The sequence below is a fragment of the Centruroides sculpturatus genome, unplaced genomic scaffold (assembly GCF_000671375.1).
Source record: "Centruroides sculpturatus isolate CEXI.00-Female unplaced genomic scaffold, Cexi_2.0 scaffold166, whole genome shotgun sequence".
Classification (NCBI taxonomy): Eukaryota; Metazoa; Arthropoda; class Arachnida; order Scorpiones; family Buthidae; genus Centruroides; species Centruroides sculpturatus.
Window position 1 is genome coordinate 80,498 of NW_019384423.1, and position 22,730 is coordinate 103,227.

The 22,730-nt window shown below is 28.6% G+C and overlaps 1 protein-coding gene and 1 pseudogene across 1 annotated transcript in view; one reads left to right on the forward strand and one right to left on the reverse strand.

The window, feature by feature from the left end:
* LOC111619473 (ribose-5-phosphate isomerase-like) overlaps positions 1-22,730 on the forward strand; it is a 32,044-nt gene that overhangs the window by 8,440 nt on the left and 874 nt on the right. Inside the window, exons 2-7 of the mRNA XM_023361199.1 lie at positions 974-1,034; positions 4,451-4,506; positions 6,748-6,807; positions 9,463-9,596; positions 12,245-12,383; positions 19,256-19,355. Coding sequence (XP_023216967.1) covers positions 974-1,034; positions 4,451-4,506; positions 6,748-6,807; positions 9,463-9,596; positions 12,245-12,383; positions 19,256-19,355 — 550 coding nt within the window. The remainder of the gene's footprint in view (positions 1-973; positions 1,035-4,450; positions 4,507-6,747; positions 6,808-9,462; positions 9,597-12,244; positions 12,384-19,255; positions 19,356-22,730) is intronic.
* Positions 1,689-3,266, reverse strand: LOC111619474 (annotated as a pseudogene).

Here is a 22,730-nt window from a genome sequence, read left to right on the forward strand (position 1 = left end):
CAAAAAAATATACGTATTTTGGAAATGTTGAGTCGAATTAGTCTAGAATCGATTAATTTTATGAAAGAAAACCTTTCAAACAGCCGTAGTCCGTAAACTATGATTCCTACAAAATTGATTCATAAAGAACGGAACGTATCTACCGTCTTATAGGGGGATCTACTGTATTTACATTTGTATTTACTTTTATTATTGTGAATTAGCCTATATGTTTTAGAATTATCATCCCAAAATTATAATTAATAGTCTTATCAAAACATTAACATTTTGCAATAGAAATTCTATTTAAATTATTTTAATTAAAAATTATCTTCATTTGTTTGAACAAATTCTTTATTTCGTTCAAGAATTCAGCTTTATTTTCATGTATGGTGTAGGAAAATAAAATACTCTCCAAACTTTTTAAATAGAATTTTAACTTAAAGACTGCATTAATCATCTTTTTTGAAATAAAATAGTTCTGACTGACAAATTTTAACTTAAGTTTATAATATAATTGATTACTATAAATATTAAATGTTTAAGTTTAATATTTACAGGGCTGTGGAGTCGCGTAAAAATCTACCAACTTCGACTCCGACTTTTCCTTACCATCCAACTCCGACTTCGACTCTGTTTCATATACATAACAAGTTGGTGAGTAACAAGGGAGTCGGAGTCGGTGGTTTTTTTGAAGACTCCGACTCCGGCCAAAACACCAAAACTCCACGACTCCAACTCCACAGCCCTGAATATTTATAGTAATTAAATATTTGGCCTCCAATAAATTAATGCTGAAATTAAAAAATATTAAACTGAAAAAAATATATCTAAATATGAATACTTTATTGATTTTCTTTGATAAAGTTAAATAGACCAAATGAAAATGAAATCATGAATTGAAATTTTTTAGTTATTTAATGAAACATTTTAAATTTAAATTAGAAAAATACTTAATTTTTGAGATTTTTATATAGGACTTTTTATATTTTAGGATAATTTTGTGGTTGGAATTGGTAGTGGAACAACTGCAGTATATGCTGTTGAACATTTAGGTTGGTAAACATTAAATTTTTAAATGACTCAATTTTAATGTAATGTATTTGTAAATTATTTATAAAATTATAATAATTAGTCTAAATTTTATTTATATGCAATGCGTTGATATAATTTAACTTTAATTTAAAAAAAATATATTTTAGCTTAAATATTTTGGATTTATATCTTAAAAATTATCTGAAGATAATAAATTTAAGATATACAGTAATGTAAATGTTACAATTACAAAGTTACAATATAACTTGTACTTGTTACATTTATGGTTTTAAGTTATACTATAGCTTTGTACAAGGGCTGTTTGGAAAGTTCGCAGCCTCAAATAGAACAACAAACAAAATAAGGTTAAAACTTTTTTTATTTTTCAATGTAGTCTCCTTTGTTAGCAATGCACTTATTCCAGTGATGTTCTAGCTTTTTTATGCCATCACAATAGGTCCATTTGTCAAGGTGTGCAAAATACTCGTTCACTTCAGAGATTACTTTGTCATTTGAGTGGAATCTCTTTCCAGCCAAGAATTTTTTTAGGTTTGGAAAAAGGTGGAAGTCACTGGGGCCAAATCAGGTGAGTACAGTGGATGTGGAACTAATTGGAAGTGAAGTTCATTTATCTTTTGTTTAGTGATTCTGGCGGAATGTGCAGGTGCATTATCGTGGTGGAACAGAACTTTTTTTTTCAAGTGTGGCCTCTTTTCTTTGATTTCTTTCTTCAGTTTTCCAAAAGTTTACAGTAATAGACAACATTAATGGTCTTTTCTCTTTCTAGGTAGTCAGTAAAGATGATGCCTTTAGTATCCCAAAAAAGCGAGGCCTTCACTTTCCCCGCTGATGGAACTGTCTTTGCCTTCTTTGGTGGTGGTGAACTGAGGTGTTTCCATTGCTTTGACTGTTCTTTTGTTTCAGGAGTGTAGTAATGGATCCATGTTTCATCAGTAGTCACAAACCGACGCAAGTAATCTTGTGGGTTTCTCTGGTAGAAGTCTAAACATTCTTTTGACATCAAAGTGCGAACACGTTTTTGCTCAGCAGTCAGCAGATGCGGCACCCATCTTGCTGAGACCTTTGTCATACCCAAATTTTCGGTTAGGATGCGATGCACTCGGTCGACAGAGATGCCTGTTGTCTCAGCTATCTCACGCATTTTCAAACGGCCATCTGCTAATACCAAATCATGGACTTTGTTGATATTTGCTTCAGTGACAGCAGTTGATGGCCGTCCACTGCGATGGTCATCTTCCACACTCTCTCTGTCAGATTTAAAAAGGGCTGTCCATTTTTTCACAGTGGTGTACGAAGGAGCAGACTCTCTCTCCCAAAACTTCATCCATGTCAGCTTTGATTTGAGATGGGGTCAACCCTTTTTTCGTCAGGTATTTTATGACTGCACGAGTCTCTGTCTTCTCCATTTTTGACAAAGCATGTGCACACTGACTATCTGCTAAGCTGTTGTGGTGACAAATCAAGTGGAAATTGGTATTGTATCTCTAGAAAAGATGGCTGAATTATTCCCACCAAAAATTAAATTGATCGCAGCGCCGTATATAGGCAAGGCCACGAACTTTCTGAACAGCCCTCATAATTGTTAAATAATTTTTTTCATAAATTTGTTTATTTTTTAATCAGAAAATGTTTCTACTTTTGCATCACAAATAAATTGTCTCCTAGGTTAATAATTGTTTTGATTTTGTTACCAGTTGTTTTTGAGAAATTGTTAGAGTTATTATAAAACAAAACATTCATGGAAGTGTCTAGCATCTAGTAAGTGAAGAATGACTGAAGGCAAAATAAACTTTTTATTACTTTTTAAGACAACTTTCCAAACAGACTTTTATTGGTCTTTATAGTAATACTGTATACTGTATTTACTCTTGTATGAGTTGATCTTGCATATAGGACAAGGTTAATTAAAGATCAAAATAAAGAAAATTAGGTATATTAATACAGTTCTAATTATAAATCATTTAATCACAAGTAAAATATTATCAAATGCACGTAAATGCAAACATTGTCTCGCAAAAATTGCTAACCTTTTAAACTTTAAGGAAAAATCTTGTAAAATCGACAACATAATTTGTTCATGTAAAGCTGGACAATCAGGAACCTTTTGTTTTGCCAATTCTTAACAGTCAAATCCATTTTACGTCAATTACACTTTTGAGTTTTTCCGAATTCTGATTTCTGAATAATCGTCTGTTATCACATGGTTCCTGTGTGATTTTGGAATTATATTTGTTTGTTTGGGTTCCTGTGTGATTTTGGAATTTTGTTTGTTTGTTTGGGTTCCTGTGTGATTTTGGAATTTTGTTTGTTTGTTTTGTTATGTTATGGCAACGTAACACTTGGGCGATCTGTCTGGGGGGATGCCTTCTGAGAGGTCTTTTTAAGGGTAATTGACCCTATTCGTGTGTTACAGACATGGAGAAAATCTGGAAAACTCAACGTGGTCAGCCCATCCTAACAAGGCTTGAACTCATGACCAAACTCCCAGTGTTCAGAGAATGGAACCACATGGCCACTGGTGGACCAATTTTAGGATTTCAATTTGGAATTCAATTCTGAAGCTTTGCTTTTCCTATTGCTATTCATCTTTACTTCTGACAATATACAAGAATGATTCAAATGACCCAGATAAAATAGTTTTGTTTTTAAACACCACAGGACGAACATCCAGTAAAAAATGTGAATACACTGTTGACAAAAATTATTACAAAAACGCAAAGAATCCTTTGCTTGCATATATAGGATGACCTAGGTATTTGAAGCAGTGAAAAATGAATAAAAACCTCATCCTATATGCGAGTAAATGTGGTATATATTTTAGAATCATAATTCTGTTTACAACAAAATTGTTAATGAAACTGTTTCAAACTAGTTATGTGGCTAACTTTTCAATCAAAAATAATGAATTAATTATGTAAATTTAAATGATTCAAATTGTAATAAATTTAGAAATTGTATTACAGTAGAGCGTTATTTATCCGAAGGTTGGTTATCCGAAAGAATTCCAGTCGGTCTAAAGTATAATTTTTATTTGTTTTTATATTTTTCAATGTATTTATTTCGTTTGTAAAACATAAAGAAATCATTTTTAACGATACAATAGCCACGATTATTATTTTAAAAAGTTTACGTTAGGCTTAACATCGATGAAAATTCAACGCAAAGCGACACGCAACAGAGAAAAATCGGTTATCCGAAAAATAAGTTATCCGAACAACCCCAGTCCCCAATTGATTCGGATAAACGATGCTCTACTGTAATAGTTTATTTATTTTAGTCATTATATTTTAAATCAACACTTTCAGAAATCTTCTAGATATAAAATTATACAAAAAAAATCTTATATAGTGTTTTTATACATATTTTAAAGTTATGCATTTTTTATAATTATTATTGATGTTTTATATTTTTCTAGCTGAAAGGATTAAAAAAGAAGGTTTAAAAATTTCTTGTATTCCAACATCCATTCAGGTAGTAAAACTTTTTTAACTTTAAGCTATCAAATTTCATAACATAAATAAACTAATTCTGGTTGAAAGTAACATTTTTTTTATTGTTGAAAATACTTAAAAATTAAAAATGGTAGAATATCTACACCGGAATACTGTAACAAATGCATGTATCTCTAAGCCTTTTATCGGTGTGCGTTTCATCATACTATACAATAAAGTTACAAACATTTTCAAACTGTTTTCTTAACAACTTTGAATCGAAGCACATTCCGTTAAGGGGTCATTACCTGAAGAAGAACTGTAAGGGTTCAAAAATGTTTGTAACTTTATTGTATATTGTGATGAAACATGCATTGGTAAAAGGCTTATAGATATGTGCATTTGTTACTTAAAAATTATGTTTTTAATATTAAACATTCTATTACTTTGTATTTAATGAGTTAAATGAATTAATATACTTAATTTTTACTTGTTATAAAATGCTTTACATCCTTTGATTATTATTTAATTATATTTTCCTTAATTTCAATATAGCTACCAATTAGGGTATTAATGAGGACTTATCACACCACAATCAAAAATGTGATCAGATTAGAACCTCTTTATTCTTTTAACTAACTACAAAATGTACTGTATATTTCAGGTCTTTTGATCTCTCTTCAGTTGGAGCATACAGTTTTAAATAATTTATGAAAATTATGTTTTGATTATGGTGTGATAAGTCCTCATTAATATACTTAATACTTAATGTGTTTCTTTTTTTGTAAATGTTTTAGTTAGAATTTTGATTAAATGAAAAATTTGATTAAAATAAAATGGTCATTCAACAAATGTGTCAATTTGCAAAAGTAATAAACTTATTTTATATATACAGTCAACTGACCTTAAAATGAACACTGATTAACAAATTCTTGTGTTAAAGTGAATTTTACTGTTGCCTTGGCAAAACATTGTCGTTACAGCATTAATTTTCATGCAATAAAGTGAACAAAAATTTTACCACACTTTGTTAAATTGAACTGTAGATTATCTTCACTGCCTCAAGAAATAACCCTATTTCCAACAATGAGTACTTTTTATGCTTTTTGACGTGAACAATAAAAAGTGTTACTGTAATAAATGTTCCATTTTGAGTAGAATAGATTTTCTTCTCCTAATAAGCAAAGATGGGTTTGACCTCTGTATGGTAATTNTCACTGCCTCAAGAAATAACCCTATTTTCAACAATGAGTACTTTTTATGCTTTTTGACGTGAACAATAAAAAGTGTTACTGTAATAAATGTTCCATTTTGAGTAGAATAGATTTTCTTCTCCTAATAAGCAAAGATGGGTTTGACCTCTGATTGTAGAGTAATTCAAACATATGGTTTTAGCAAATCATTCTATTGTACTCAGAAAATAGGGGTTAAAGTTTAAGGACAGCCACTCCTCTAAATAGATGCAATCCCATGCAAACACATGCTAGTTTGAATATTATACAGTGCATACAACAGTGCCAAAAAATATTTTCTATTTTTTCAAACAATTTTCAACAGAAAAAAAATCATGGATTTGTTTTAGCTTTGTTTTGTTTAACCACTCTGATATATTGCTTCATACTTAAACAGCAAATACCATCTCTTCCTCATTTTGTTTGATTTGAAAATCATTTCAAATATTAATTTGTTTTTGTAAATAAATTTAATTTTAATCAACTTTATTTAGTAAATTAATTTAAAATATTATTAATTTATAAATTTTAATTGACTATTAAGTTATAACTTCCTAAATTATACTACCTTCACCCTGAAAATCATTAATTAATATGAATTTTTGATAAAAGTGAACTAACTACAGTACCCCTTGTGATTTATATTAATGTGAATTAGTTGTATTAAGAGTTAAAATAGAAATATTTATTCAGAATTATCTTTGGAATATCAGATCACTAAATAAATATTCTAAGTACTAAATGTTTTGGAAATTTTGATAGCCTTTATTCTTGAAATTATATTGTTATATTAATAAAAAAAAAAGAAAAGGAATTCTGGAAAGTTTTTTAAAATTTAATGCTGAATAATAATATCAATGTCAATTTATACTTTTCACCTTGCTCTTTTCCATTTAAAATACCTGATAGAATAATTATTTTTTGTATATATATCTTAACCTGTTCAGATAATTCTGAAGCCACCAGAAATTTTTAATACTTTTATGATATATATATTTTTCCATACTTTATTTTAAATGCTTCAAGTAAGCAATATTGTTATTTTTCAGTCCCAAATGTTAATCAGACAATATGGACTAAATTTATCAAGTTTAGAAGAGCATCCAGAGGTAAAAGTATAATTTTTTAATAATTTTTATTGTTTATATATTGGAGAATCATTAAACTGATTGGTGTTAATTTTGCTGCTTCGTTGGAAATAGTGACTAAATTTTGAATTAAAATATTAATGATCAAAATAATTTCAGATGACAGAGTTTGAAAGAATTATAAAAAGTTTACTCTTTTAACATTAATTAAAAATTAAGTTTTATTTAACAAACATACTTAATAAAAATTAAAGTTTCCATTTTAAAATAGAATTATAACTAGAAAGTAGTCCATGGAAAAGTAGAAAATAGTTTCTCAATTTATTTAAACTTTGAAAAAAAATTTAAATCTCACAAATATCATATTGTTTATTATTTTACCATAAAAAAAACTATTATATTACAATTTATTTGTTGATTAGATGTTGAATCAGCCAAAAATACAATCTCAGATCATTTAGCATTTCATTAATAAAAAAAAAAATATACAAAGTTCCATTTTGCAGAGATAATGCATTGCAAAATTACAGTAAATATGAAAATTGTGAATATAGGAAAGAAGAAATATATTGAAAAAATAAAATTAAGGGATTAAAAAATATATACAGTAATTAGAAAATAAAATGTGTTTTTGTAGAAAGATATTTTGCTTTCACATTTATAATTTGTCTCTACTAAATCAATTTATGAGGAAACTGCAAACAATCGTAGGAACTGATTCTCTTTCTCTGCAAATGAGCCATCCTTTTAATTTTGTCTTTGAGGAACATCAGCTTCTTTAACTTCTTGTTTTTCCATAGATTTATAATGTCTTGTTTAGATTGTATTTTTGATTTATAAAGATGAAGGAAAAACTAACTAAAATCCACTTGTAAAATATAATGCTGACATTCAAAGTGTATATTGATATAAAATATAGTTACTATCCACATAAGTACAAATGCTATAAAGACAGCATGTGTACTTACATGAAAGAAGAACTAATAGAAGAAACTTTGAGATTGTAACTGTTAGCACAGTCTACAGTCAACAACATGAAATTACAGTAGAACATGTTTAAGGTTGAAATAATTTTTAATGCTTTTATGTATTGTTTCATTATTTTTGTTAATAGTTTCATAAATAAGCAAATTTTAATTTCATCAATATGATAAATGATTACAACTTATAGAGTTAATAGAGCAAACAGAATTTTAACTATCATGTTTACACTTGGGAAGTTTTGCTTTAGATGATTATCATTATAATTATTAAATATTATAAAAAAAAGGTATCTGATAAAAATCTTTAAAGTATTCATAATGCTAAATTAATTTTTATTTGTAAGTCAGCATCATTTTGCTATACAGTTAATATAAATTATTACATTAGAAGCTCTTTATGTAATAAAACTAATACTTTAAAATTCAAATTCATTCGAAAGTACAAAAAGTATTTTTATTATAAGTGTGAAAAATTAAATTTATAATTGAGTTTTTACTATGTTATAAATGAGTTTCAAATGAAAANAATAAAAAAAAAATATACAAAGTTCCATTTTGCAGAGATAATGCATTGCAAAATTACAGTAAATATGAAAATTGTGAATATAGGAAAGAAGAAATATATTGAAAAAATAAAATTAAGGGATTAAAAAATATATACAGTAATTAGAAAATAAAATGTGTTTTTGTAGAAAGATATTTTGCTTTCACATTTATAATTTGTCTCTACTAAATCAATTTATGAGGAAACTGCAAACAATCATAGGAACTGATTCTCTTTCTCTGCAAATGAGCCATCCTTTTAATTTTGTCTTTGAGGAACATCAGCTTCTACAACTACTTGTTTTTCCATAGATTTATAATGTCTTGTTTAGATTGTATTTTTGATTTATAAAGATGAAGGAAAAACTAACTAAAATCCACTTGTAAAATATAATGCTGACATTCAAAGTGTATATTGATATAAAATATAGTTACTATCCACATAAGTACAAATGCTATAAAGACAGCATGTGTACTTACATGAAAGAAGAACTAATAGAAGAAACTTTGAGATTGTAACTGTTAGCACAGTCTACAGTCAACAACATGAAATTACAGTAGAACATGTTTAAGGTTGAAATAATTTTTAATGCTTTTATGTATTGTTTCATTATTTTTGTTAATAGTTTCATAAATAAGCAAATTTTAATTTCATCAATATGATAAATGATTACAACTTATAGAATTAATAGAGCAAACAGAATTTTAACTATCATGTTTACACTTGGGAAGTTTTGCTTTAGATGATTATCATTATAATTATTAAATATTATAAAAAAAAGGTATCTGATAAAAATCTTTAAAGTATTCATAATGCTAAATTAATTTTTATTTGTAAGTCAGCATCATTTTGCTATACAGTTAATATAAATTATTACATTAGAAGCTCTTTATGTAATAAAACTAATACTTTAAAATTCAAATTTATTCGAAAGTACAGAAAGTATTTTTATTATAAGTGTGAAAAATTAAATTTATAATTGAGTTTTTACTATGTTATAAATGAGTTTCAAATGAAAACTAAGAGTTTCAATGCAAAACAGTGGAGATTAAAAAAGTTACAATTGTCTTCAAACTAAATTATTAACTTATTATTAATTTCACCTAGAATAAATTATATAATAATAATTATCATTTATTTTGTATGAAGATAGATGTTGTTATTGATGGTGCTGATGAAGCAGACTTTCAGTTAACTTTAATTAAAGGAGGTGGAGGTTGTTTAACACAAGAAAAGATTGTTGCTTCATGTTCAAAAAAGTTTGTTGTGATTGCTGATTATAGGTAAGATCTAATGAATTAAAAATTTCAAATATGGATTGCTATTAATTTTTATAAAGAATAATCAGAGTTAGAATTCTTATATATTTAAAAAATTTATTAATTATTGAAAATTATCAGTTAAATGAAAATTTCAATAATTAATATATTTTTTAATATATTGATAAATCTGGTGGCTTATTTTGTTCAGCAGTGAGTTTTCTCAGAACACCTCCTTACATGTTGTACAGAATTCAAATTTGGAAAGCATTCTGTATTTTGGTTACTTTATGTAATGGTTTGATTTTATTTGATTACAGCAATGCAACACACATGATCTGCTGAGGGGGGAATGACTTCTGGGAGGTCTTTTATAGGATATTTTATGGGATAGCCCCTATTTAGATGTTATAAACATGAAGAAAACCCAGAAAACTCCACATGGCCAGCTGGTGGAGTTTTCTGGGTTTTCCAACCAACTACCAGTGTTCAGTTGTTTTATCCACTCAGTCACTGATGGTCACTTAATTTGTGTAATGAATATCCTCACTCCAGTATTTCATCTACCATTGCCATACAGTGTGGTTGGGTATTGTGATTGTGATTGAACTTCTTGTTTACAGCACCACAGAGCAGTCTAACATGGTACAGGATAATGTCTTCACAGTAGCATTTACCGGTTGGTCTGTTTATCATGCACTTACAGCTTAGTATATTCATTCTTTATATCACATCACCATGATTTCAGGATCATGGTGATGTGATATGAAGACACATATGAAGATATGAACTATATGGGATTTCAGTTACTGGTTTCAGATACTTTTTCAGGTGTCCTTTCCTTTTGTTAAAGGTAAGGGTCCACTAACAATGATCTCTTCTCTTCACTGAGAATGTTGATTGCTATGATGGGGTTGACTAGGTTGCCCTGGGGCAGTGTTGGGTGGTAATCTGTAGCGAGGGAGATGATGAGTTTGATTCGGAGTTAGGGATGGGGAGGATATTTCCACCAAGGATGAAGCTGCACAATAGAAAGTCAAGTAGAGAAGCTCTCTGTGTCCTTGGTGCTCAAGTTTTTATATGTTTTTCTGGTCCCAGATCAACCACTTCAATTGGTTTTTTTCCCTCACCCCTGCTATTCAATTGGTCATTACTTGTTACTAGGTGTAATAAGATTGGAACCTGGTCTGTGGGATGGGTCAAATTGAGAATCGATGCAACCTCAACCAAGGACTGTTAATCTTAGAACTTACATGATTCATTTTTCTGTTGTTTTAAATACGAGAACTACTCTCTGAACATTTTCTTATATGGACATGAAATTTCCAATTCTCACACATCAATTCTTCCATTTCTTCAATGTTTTTGAAATATGAATTTTTACAGTGGTCATTTTTATTATGTTTATCATCTTTTTCTGTAGTGCTTGGTTTTGATACTCATAGTGAGAAGGTTGTATTGGTAACAACTTTGGTACATTTTTGCAAATCATGATCATAAGGAGATAGAATCATTGCCCTTTGGTCATTTCTTTTTTTACATTATAATTACTCACACTCATCATTATCTCTTTTCTGTGATTGTTTATTCATATTGAAAAGGAGTCAAACCTATTTGAAAAAATAATAATGAAAATAATGATGCCCAGCCACAGTCAGTTGTAATGACAATTGAATGTGTAAATATTAATAAACATTTATGAAATATACAAATTATAAAAATTTTCTTGTGTGCAATTAGCTGAAATTTAATGACACAAGGAATGTAATAAATAAATGAAATAAATAAAAGCTGTGTAAAGGTAGTAAAATATTGGTGTTTTCATAACAGATCCAGAGTTATAGATACACTCTAAGTGAGTATGAATACATTTGAACATTAACAATTAAAATTGAATGTGATATAATTTACTATATGATACATGATAGTTATGCTATGGTTGTGGGTTATAATATTAAATGATGATTATGGTGTGGCTGCATAAAAAATATCTTACTGTATATATGTGATACAAATGGTAATCCTGCAAACATTCCTTCCGTAGCTCTTTTTCATTGACTGAATAATATTTACACTGCATAATTTAGGTAAATATTTTAACTTTAACATAACAAAAAGAAATAAATACTTATAAAACCCAGAAATTGGACAATTGATTATTGCAAAAATATGGGATATCCATTGCACAATTTAAAATTCCCACTACACATTTTATGTCCAGTTGCATGTTAGAAAATGCACTGACATATATACATATTTATACATAGTAGTTGTTTTAAATGCATTTAGATATAAGATATGTACGCAGTATATGTTTAAATTCCATTCTATACTTTTTTTAGAATTTTTTGAATGTAATTAAATATTTTAACCATGATATTTGTCAAAACAGTATAATATTCATCTAATCTATCTACTGCATATCAAATTCTTACTGTTAATAATAAATTAATTTTTAGTAATAAAATTTAGCAGATTACATTAGTACTAAGCATTTTATTCAATCATACCAAATGAAGAATTAATTATTAATATATTTACAAGTTGGAATATTAATTATTTATCAAGAATATTTAAAAAGTTATAATTGTGAATACTGAAAGATAACATATTAAAAAAAATTAACTTTGAAGGATTTCTATTTATTGATATGAAAATTTGCTTTATTTCAGAAAAGATTCAAAGAATTTGGGAGATAAATGGACAAAAGGCATTCCAATTGAAGTGATCCCAATGGCATACATTCCAATTCAGCTTAAATTAGAAAAACTTGGTGGACCAGCAATATTAAGAATGGCTAAAGCTAAAGCTGTAAGTAGCCTAACAGTAGGTTTTTGTAAATTATAAGATTATAAGAAGTATTACTTCTTCAATCTTTTAATCTAAAGAATCTTAAATCTTAAATCTAAAGAAGGAAATTATGTTGAACAAAAGCATACTCACAAGGGGACCTTATGGTCTCAGAAATTCAGTTCGGGATGAGACTTCGCAGGTTAGTAGTAAACCTCAAGGGTGTCCACCCAGAAGAATTGTAAAGCACACTAGCCAGAAGATTCCAAGAAAAAGGGCTCTAAAGTTTTAAGCACACTCATATATCGGTAAATTTTACACTATGGTATCACAGCGAAATGGCTGATTCAGTAGCAAACTCAGTTGCCACGCAGGTGATCTAGATTCAACCCTACCTTGGGCTAACTTTTTTTTTTATTTTTATTTTAATTGCTTTAAAAATTATAACAACTTTTAAATAAAGTTAATGACCTAAAAATATTATCAATTAAATCATAAGTAATTTTATTTTATTTATGAAATGACTGTTACAACTAATTAAAATGTGAATTAAAGATATTTTATTTTAAAAAATTTTTATTTTTGTTCAACCTTGTGATGTCTATTTTTATAGACAGGTAAAAAATCTAATAAAGCATATACAAAATTGCACTTATCTGATTGAAAATAATAGAGAAATAAATTCCCATGAAGACTGTATAAAAATACAATCAATAGTGCATCATCAACTGTTGTTCCCAATTTTTAATGAAATGATCCAGTATGCCTGGTATGCTTCCAGGCTTTCTGATGAAAGAGAAATTTTCATGAATGTAAACGAAGTATGTTTTCCAATAGATTTTTTAAAAAAGGTTGATTGTGTAAACAGTCGTCCTTTATAAATCGTGCAAGATGTCAAAATAGTTTTGTTTTCAATGTTTTTATGATAATTATCATTCTGGTGCTTGTATGTAAAATAAAAAATTGACTAATAAAGACAATATTGTAAAAATTTTTATGTAAATAAAACCCTATCCGAAAATTTTTTATAGTGGTAATTAAAGTTTTAATTTACCTCCATTAAAAATGCACTTGAAATTATTCAACTTTTCAAAAATAAAATATTATCTTTAATTCACAGTTTAATTAGGTGTAACAGTCATTTCATAAATAAAACAAAATTACTTATGATTTATTTGATAATATTTTTAGGTCATTATAAATAAATTAAAAATAAAAAAAAAGTTAGTCCAAGGTAGGATCGAACCTAGATTGCCCACGTGCCAAGCAAGTTCGCTACAGAATCAGCCACTTTTCTGTGCTATCATAGTGTAAAATCCACCACTATGTGAGCTGCGCTTAAAACTTTAGAGCCTTTTTTTTTTCGGAATCTTCTGGCTAGTGTGCTTTACAATTCTTCTGGGTGGACACCCTTGAGATATACTACTAACCTGCGAAGTCTCATCCCGAACTGAATTTCTGAGACTGTAAGGTCCCCTTGTCAGCAAAATGAACAAATCAATAAACTAACATCTTATTCGTTGCTGAGGGAGTTTATTAAAAACAAACGTTTTAATCTTCAGGTTATGTTCAGGTTAGAACATACTAGTATGTTCTAACCTGAACATAACCTGTTTTAATCTTCAGGTTATGTTCAGGTTAGAACATACTAGTATGTTCTAACCTGAACATAACCTGAAGATTAAAAAACCTAACCTGAACATAACCTGAAGATTAAAAATAAACGTTTTCATCTTCAGGTTAGAACATACTAGTATGTTCTAACCTGGAGATGAAAACGTTTGTTTTTAATAAACTCCCTCAGCAACGAATAAGATGTTAGTTTATGAAGATGAAAACGTTTATTTTTAATAAACTCCCTCAGCAACAAATAAGATGTTAGTTTATTGATTTGAAGGAAACTACTTTTTTAAGAAGTAAAATAATATAAGATAATATCTTTCAAGATAATAAAATCTTTCATTACTAGATTATTGCAGGCTCTACCTTGGCTAGCTATTAATTATCAATATAAAGTAATTTGATCTAAAGATATCATCTTAAATAATCTGGTGTTTAAAGTTTGATTACTGTACAATTCAGGCTTACATTTATATATATTATTTTAACATCTGCTACATTTTAAATTTCTGTTATTACAAGAATTTAAATAATAGTACTGTTTTGAATTTTTGATGTTCTTCCTTATTTTTATATATTTTTCCAATTTCACTCTAGACTTATCAAAACAGCAATGAACAAAATAGTCAACTCCCTATAATACTGTTGATTAATCCATTTTATATGAATTCCATGTTGTACGAGTCAGTTAGATTTTACAAATACGTGTGCCGGGCTGTGAACAGCTCATGTATTTGTAAAATCTAAGTGATTGTAAAGTTAGCCATATAAATGGCATCCGAGTGCCTTGGATAACAGATTAAATTGGAATTTTAAATAATAAAGAAATGTATATTTTGATTTCAATATGTAAACAGCTCTACATTTTATTATTTCTAAAGAGTTAATAAGATTTCATCTTGTCTTTAGAAAGAATTTATGCTTTTTATTGATATTTGAATATATAAAGTTGAGACAATTAGAATTTGATATTAATAAGTGTAGGCTTTATTAAATGTTCATGTTAACAAATATAAGTGGGTTGTACACAATAAAATAAATAAGTTTACATAAGTTTGTTTTATCAAATGAAAAGATTATTTATAATGTACAATGTATTTATATAACATAGCACATAAAACCATACATAACATGAATGTGATTGTTGAAGTTGATTTTCAAATATTAAATTAATCAAATAATATTTTTAGGTATTTGTAAATTATTATTGTACTTTGGAACTATGTTGTAATTTTTATGTTGTGAATTATTTCTTTAGAAAAGGAACATCAATCCACACCAATGTTGCTTTGTCAAACCATGTTTATTTCATTAATGCTATAGCTATGTTTTCAAAACTTTCTCTACATTATTTTTCTTTTCATCCATACAATTTTATAATTCACATAACAAAGTTTAGTTCTTTGCTCATATTGTTATTTATTAACAAGACATTTTTGTAACAAGTTCACATAAAATGGTGGTAAATTTGTTAAAAATTCATTTATCTTTCTTCCAGATTATTAAATTAAAAGAATTATGCACTTGAACCTATCTCATTGTGGGATCTTTGAGTTGATTAAATTTTCCACTTTACTTGCTTTCTGCCAAACTTGTGTTTATTTTTTTCTTCTTCTGCTTCTCCTTACATCACATTGGTTTTTAGTTGATGTAGATATGTCTTGTTTACAGAACTTCTTTTCAGCTATTGTTTATTTTTATTAAATGTTATTAAAGTTACATATAACTGTGAAGCGCAGATTTTTTTGGATTTGTACGGGCCGCTTAAACATCTAAATTTTCGGTTAATTAACTTCAGAAAAAACCCAAGGAATTTAAACTATATCGAATTTCACCGTGTTTGTAACAACGAACTGAGGAAGTTTACAGTTAAGTGTGAAGAATGCATCGTCATCGTCAACAAGAGGCGATGACGTGTCAGCTCTTGCACAAAAAGATATAAAAGGAGAGATCACTAGAAGCTCAGGGCGTCCGCACACGGAAGGTATTCATAGTACTTGTGTTCGTTGATCTCCATGCCAAGGACTGTGATCCCGTCGGAGAAGACATAGAAGACACCAGACCCTTCCATACAGACGACATTCGCCAACTCTCCCTTCCACCTAGAGGTATTTAGGGGTAGATTTTATAAAAGCGCTCTCTCTCTGAACTAGAAACTAGAAACTAGGGCAGCGACCTAGCTAAGAACGTAATCGCCAATTTCTGTACGTACTTTAATAGCATTTAGCTTCAGCATTCTTGTAACCTAGTTTTGTAAATTAATAAATGCTTGTTATTCTGTTGACCTGTCTCCTGTCTAAACGGCACCTGCCAACTTACCGGCGCGCTCCCCACTCAATTTGCCCTCCTAGCCATCCAACAGACGCCAAGATCAGGTTTTACCAGCCCGTGCAGAGTAAGTGGTCATTGTGGGATTAACCCATGACCCGCTGCTAATCTCACATAACTCTAATCATATTTAATAATAATTTAAAAGATCAAATTTATGGAATGCTAATAGAATATACAAACCAGTTTAGTTTAATTAAAAACAACAGTTTTAATAACAGNAGAACTTCTTTTCAGCTATTGTTTATTTTTATTAAATGTTATTAAAGTTACATATAACTCTAATCATATTTAATAATAATTTAAAAGATCAAATTTATGGAATGCTAATAGAATATACAAACCAGTTTAGTTTAATTAAAAACAACAGTTTTAATGTTTAATAGGTTTGTTATTTCAGACAAAACTCTGTTCCCTCTTTTTCTTTTCTTTTGTACTTAACATCCTCTGGTGTTCTAAAACATACAGCTTAAAACTGTAAATAAATTACAAAATTATCATACTAATACTAAAACCAAAAGAAATAGGTAATACACAAAAATGGGAAAAATCAAAAGTAATACATATATTATCTCTTGCGCATGTAAATACAGTAGAGCATTGATTATCCGAATATTGATCAACCAAAACATCAATTAACCGAAAGTTTTCCAGTCGGAAAATTTAAATTTCCGCTAGTGCTTTGGCACTGCAATCTTTGGTTATGTCTTGGGCTACTCCAATATTATTTTTGTTGAAGTGTGTGTTTTAGCTGGCAGCACTGGCACGTTTGTGAGAGGGTATTTAAGGATGTGCCAGGATTTGAATGAATTTCAACATGGGATAGGTAAATATATTTTTTTGTACATAATCAGTTATTCGAAAAATTGATTTTCTGAACAATCTCAATCCCTGATTGATTTGGATAATCGATGGTCTACTGTATACCGGTGTATTAAAAGCAANACATAACTCTAATCATATTTAATAATAATTTAAAAGATCAAATTTATGGAATGCTAATAGAATATACAAACCAGTTTAGTTTAATTAAAAACAACAGTTTTAATAACAGCATACATGATAACATGTTATCATGTATGCTGTTATTAATGTTATGTTATCATGTATGCTGTATGTATGCATGTATGATAACATGTTATCATGTATGCTGTTATTCATGCATAACAGCATAACAGCATACATGATAACATGTTATCATGTATGCTGTTATGCAAATGAACTTTATGATTACCCAAAATCGCCACCAGAGGGCCTGAACCAGTTATATATTGTGCTAAAGAACATGGGAGTTATGGTCAGAAATTGTAACCATTGTTTTTAATGCTTAAGGACGCCGAATCCTCAAATAAAAGGTCGGCGTTTCGATTGTTTTTAACTTTGTGTGTTTTTTGTTATAATTTATCACGTGTTCTGTGGAAGTTCATCCAAGCCAATATACTGTTACTTCTGTGGTGTGTTAAAAGGATGAAAGATAGACTCGAAAAATTAAAAAATTTTTTGTAAATAGTCAAAATTCAATTTTTAATTGAAAATATCCTGGGTTGCTCATGTTATCATGTATGCTGTTATGCAAATGAACTTTATGATTACCCAAAATCACCACCAGGAGGCCTGAACCAGTTATATATTGTGCTAAAGAACATGGTAGTTATGGTCAGAAATGGTAACCATTGTTTTAATGTTAAAAAACGCCGAATCCTCAAATAAAAGGTCGGCGTTTCGATCGTTTTTAACTTTGTGTGTGTTTCGTTATAATTTATCACGTGTTCTGTGGAAGTTCATCCAAGCCAATATACTGTTACTTCTGTGGTGTGTTAAAAGGATGAAAGATAGACTCGAAAAATTTAAAAAATTTTTTGTAAATAGTCAAAATTCAATTTTTAATTGAAAATATCCTGGGTTGTTCATGTTATCATGTATGCTGTTATGCAAATGAACTTTATGATTACCCAAAATCGCCACCAGAGGGCCTGAACCAGTTATATATTGTGCTAAAGAACATGGGAGTTATGGTCAGAAATTGTAACCATTGTTTTTAATGCTTAAGGACGCCGAATCCTCAAATAAAAGGTCGGCGTTTCGATTGTTTTTAACTTTGTGTGTTTTTTTATTATAATTTATCACGTGTTCTGTGGAAGTTCATCCAAGCCAATATACTGTTACTTCTGTGGTGTGTTAAAAGGATGAAAGATAGACTTGAAAAATTAAAAAAATTTTTTGTAAATAGTCATAATTCAATTTTTAACAGTTTTAATGTTTAATAGGTTTGTTATTTCAGACAAAACTCTGTTCCCTCTTTTTCTTTTCTTTTGTACTTAACATCGTCTGGTGTTCTAAAACATACAGCTTAAAACTGTAAATAAATTACAAAATTATCATACTAATACTAAAACCAAAAGAAATAGGTAATACACAAAAATGGAAAAAATCAAAAGTAATACATATATTATCTCTTGCACATGTAAATACAGTAGAGCATTGATTATCCGAATATTGATCAACCAAAACATCAATTAACCAAAAGCTTTCCAGTCGGAAAATTTAAATTTCCACTAGTGCTGTGGCACTGCAATCTTTGGTTATGTCTTGGGCTACTCCAATATTATTTTTGTTGAAGTGTGTGTTTTAGCTGGCAGCACTGGCACGTTCGTGAGAGGGTATTTAAGGATGTGCCAGGATTTGAATGAATTTCAACATGGGATAGGTAAATATATTTTTTTGTACATAATCAGTTATTCGAAAAATTGATTTTCTGAACAATCTCAATCATTGATTGATTTGGATAATCGATGATCTACTGTATACCGGTGTATTAAAAGCAAATGAACTAAAATTCTATTTTTAAGTTGAATGAAAATGTTTAAATTAAGAAAAAAAGTTACTAATTGTTTTAATTATTAATTTTTCCACAGATGATTATTTAATTGATAATTACTTTTTAGGGTCCAGTAATAACTGATAATGGTAATTTTATTCTGGATTGGCATTTTGAAAAGAATCATGATTGGGACAAGATTCATAAGTACATTAAACTCATACCAGGTAAAGATAAATTATTTGTTTATTCAAAGGGAATTTATAGTAAAACAAACTCAATTAAATTTAGATAATTTTTTTGCAATATTTGAAATTTTATAACTAGAATTTATCAAATTACAAAATTATTATGATTATTATAGAAATAACTATTTTGTGATATTTGCATATTTATTAATTGAAATACATATATAAATTTTAAAAAGAAAAAAAGAATATATTGGGTTTTATTTCTCATAGGTTATCTAAAGAATACATAATTTAATATACAGTGGGGGGTGCAAAAGTAGGTATACAACTGTTGTTATGGAAAAAAACATACAGGGAGAAAATAGGAAGAAAAAACATGTACAAATATGTACAAATTAAATCACAAATAAATAATATGAACTAATAAAAGATAATAAAAATAATAATATAATAATAATGAACACGAAGCATTTGTATTTCTCAGATTCTCAACTATATACCTACTTTTGCACTCCCCCTGTATTATTTAAAGTTGATTTATTATATTTGTTTTGCAATAATTGTATTTTCAAAAGCCAGCTCATATTTTTTAATTCATTTATCGCACATTCATAGTCATTATTTGAAAATGTATTTTGTCATTATTAATAATTTGATATTACAATATTCATAAGAAAGTAAATGATTAATATTTTTCATTGACATATACAAAATGAATGTACAACATTTAGGGACTAAATTTATAAAAAGAAACTTTTGTCAGAAATGATTCAGTGTAGTATCTGTCTTGAAATATATTCTTCCCTGATCTATACAACTTTTTTCATACTCTGGTAATTTACAAATGTTCTCAAAAGGATCTTTTTGAATACTGTTTAGTTACCTCTGTGCAACTTTTGGTTTTCTAAAATTTACATAAATTGTTTCCCTTTCAAAACAAATTTTAATTTGGAGAACATGAAGTTTTCAGTTTGTGCTTTCCAGACTGTTGGAGGGCCCTGTTCCCTAAATAAAAATTTTCTTTGAAAAGGAAAAAAATTAAATTAGTTTTGAAAAAAGAAGCTATAAGAAAATACAGGTATACCTCAAGTTATGTCGTTCTCAATTATAAGTCGTTTGTCAAAAAAATATATGGAAAAATAAAAGTCAGGTTTAAGTCATTTTATTCAACTTTATATCTGTCCGCCACAAATATTGAAGTTGTAATATCACTAGAAAAGTGTTAATAGCGCATAAAATCACATTAAAATACATACATTTACAGGAAATGTTAATGTAATCATAAATCGTAGAGAATGAAATATGAAAACATCTGTGACTGTGTTGTTGTCTTATTTAGCAGTCTTTAAGAGCTCAATATTGGCATTTTCCACGGTAGTTCCACTATCTACTGTTTGGCATCATCATCAGGGCCACTCGATATTGGTAAATTTAACATAAATTAGTTTATTTTTTATTATCACAAAATAATTTTAATAACTATTTGTTATTTAATGTTACAAAATCATCATATTTTATAATGTCTTAGAGCAAACCACATTCACAAATAAAGAGTCCGCGATGTACTGTAAACATTGCCAAATTGTAAACATGTGTATTTACAAGTATGTACGTACCATACCTGTATTCATAAATTAGATTACTTTTTTTTCTGTACTATGTTAAAAACTAAAATTTATTTGTTTGTAAGCTTAAAATAGATTCTTATTAACCATATATTATCAAAAATGCATTTATAAATAAAATACAGAAATGGGAATGGTTATTTGTGGTTTAGCCTAGTGACAAGTAAATTTGACTTAAGTCAAATTTACTTGTCACTAGGCTAAACCACTTGTCACTACTTTTTGTCAAATTTACTTGTCACTTGTCAAATTTACTTGTCACTAGGCTAAACTTGACAAGTAAATTTGACTTAAGTCAAATTTACTTGTCACTAGACTAATTGTCACTGACGTAAGGCAAGGTATACCTGTAATTAAACAGCATTTTAAAAAGATCCTTTTATAAGGACATATGTAAATTACCATTAGTGTGCAAAAATTTGTGTAGATTGGGGAGGGAGTGCAATTTGAAGAAGACCAATACTAAATTGAATCATTTCTGCCAAAAACTTTTTTATAAATTTAGTTCCCGGACAAAGTAGATACACCTTGTATACACTATGTGTTCTTTATATAAAAGTTATAAAAATATATTAACTTGGACCACTTTTGAACTACCTGCATATAACATATAAAGTGGTCAAAAAGTGTAGAAACACCCATATAAAACAAATACAGTTTGGTGGACAGAAATATAGTCTCAACACATTATATCAGATAGGGAAAACTTGTTAGGCCATCTCATCAACATGGCAATCATTTTGAAATTGCCATATTGGATTCTCCTCTAATATTTTTGAAATGGGAAAAGGGTCATGTGACGTCAGACTGGTAGAGAATTTCACTAAAAATCCAATGATAGGCTTAATTTTAATATAACTTTACTAATTGTCAAGGCTTAAATGTCCTAGTTTTGTTTTAAATGGATGTTTTCAACCACACTTTTAGATCACCCTGTGTGTAGTGTGTGTATTCTTATATATAGGATGTCTGGCTTATAGGTTTAATAAAAGGAAAGAGTATAAGTTGAAAACTTATCATACTATAATGTAAAAGTTTTGTCTTCTACAACAAAAACTGTGGCAGATTTTTTACATTCGAACACGCTGTAATATTTAATATGTGCATCAATAGTGGCATAGCATAACTTATATTCCACTTCAATCATATATTTAGTAGCATGTGAGGTGTGACAATGTCAATAACCTTGAAAGATCTGAGACACAGAATGTGTCAGAATTTGAAATTTAGATAAAAAATTTCTGAATGGAGTTTCCTAGATGCTAAATTGGTTCTTAACCCATTGGACTTTTTCCATTGGGATTTTGTGAATAATCAAGTGTATTGTACAGTACATTGGCACATAGTTTGGTATAAAATGCTAAAAAAATAATTCCAGAACTTAAAATTGCTGCAATTATATTTTTATTAGTATTATATGAATATTACTTGGGTTAATGTTTTAATTACCACTGTATTTTGTTTATATTCAATTTCTATTACTATAAAAGAGTAATACAGTAGACCCCCCTATAACGCTTAGATACGTTCCACGCTAACCGAAAATTACGTTGTAGGAATGAGCCAATCGCAGCCCGATAGGTGGGAACTTTACGGACTAAGGCTGTTCGAAAGGTTTTCTTCTATAAAATTAACCGATTCTAGACTAATTCCACTCAACATTTCCAAAATACGTATAATTTTTTGGGAATAATCTGTATAAACTATGCTATAAACAAAAAATTGTAGGATTACTTACACCGTTCGACTACGCCGTTGCTTAAAGCTGGTTTTCATCGCGGAACAG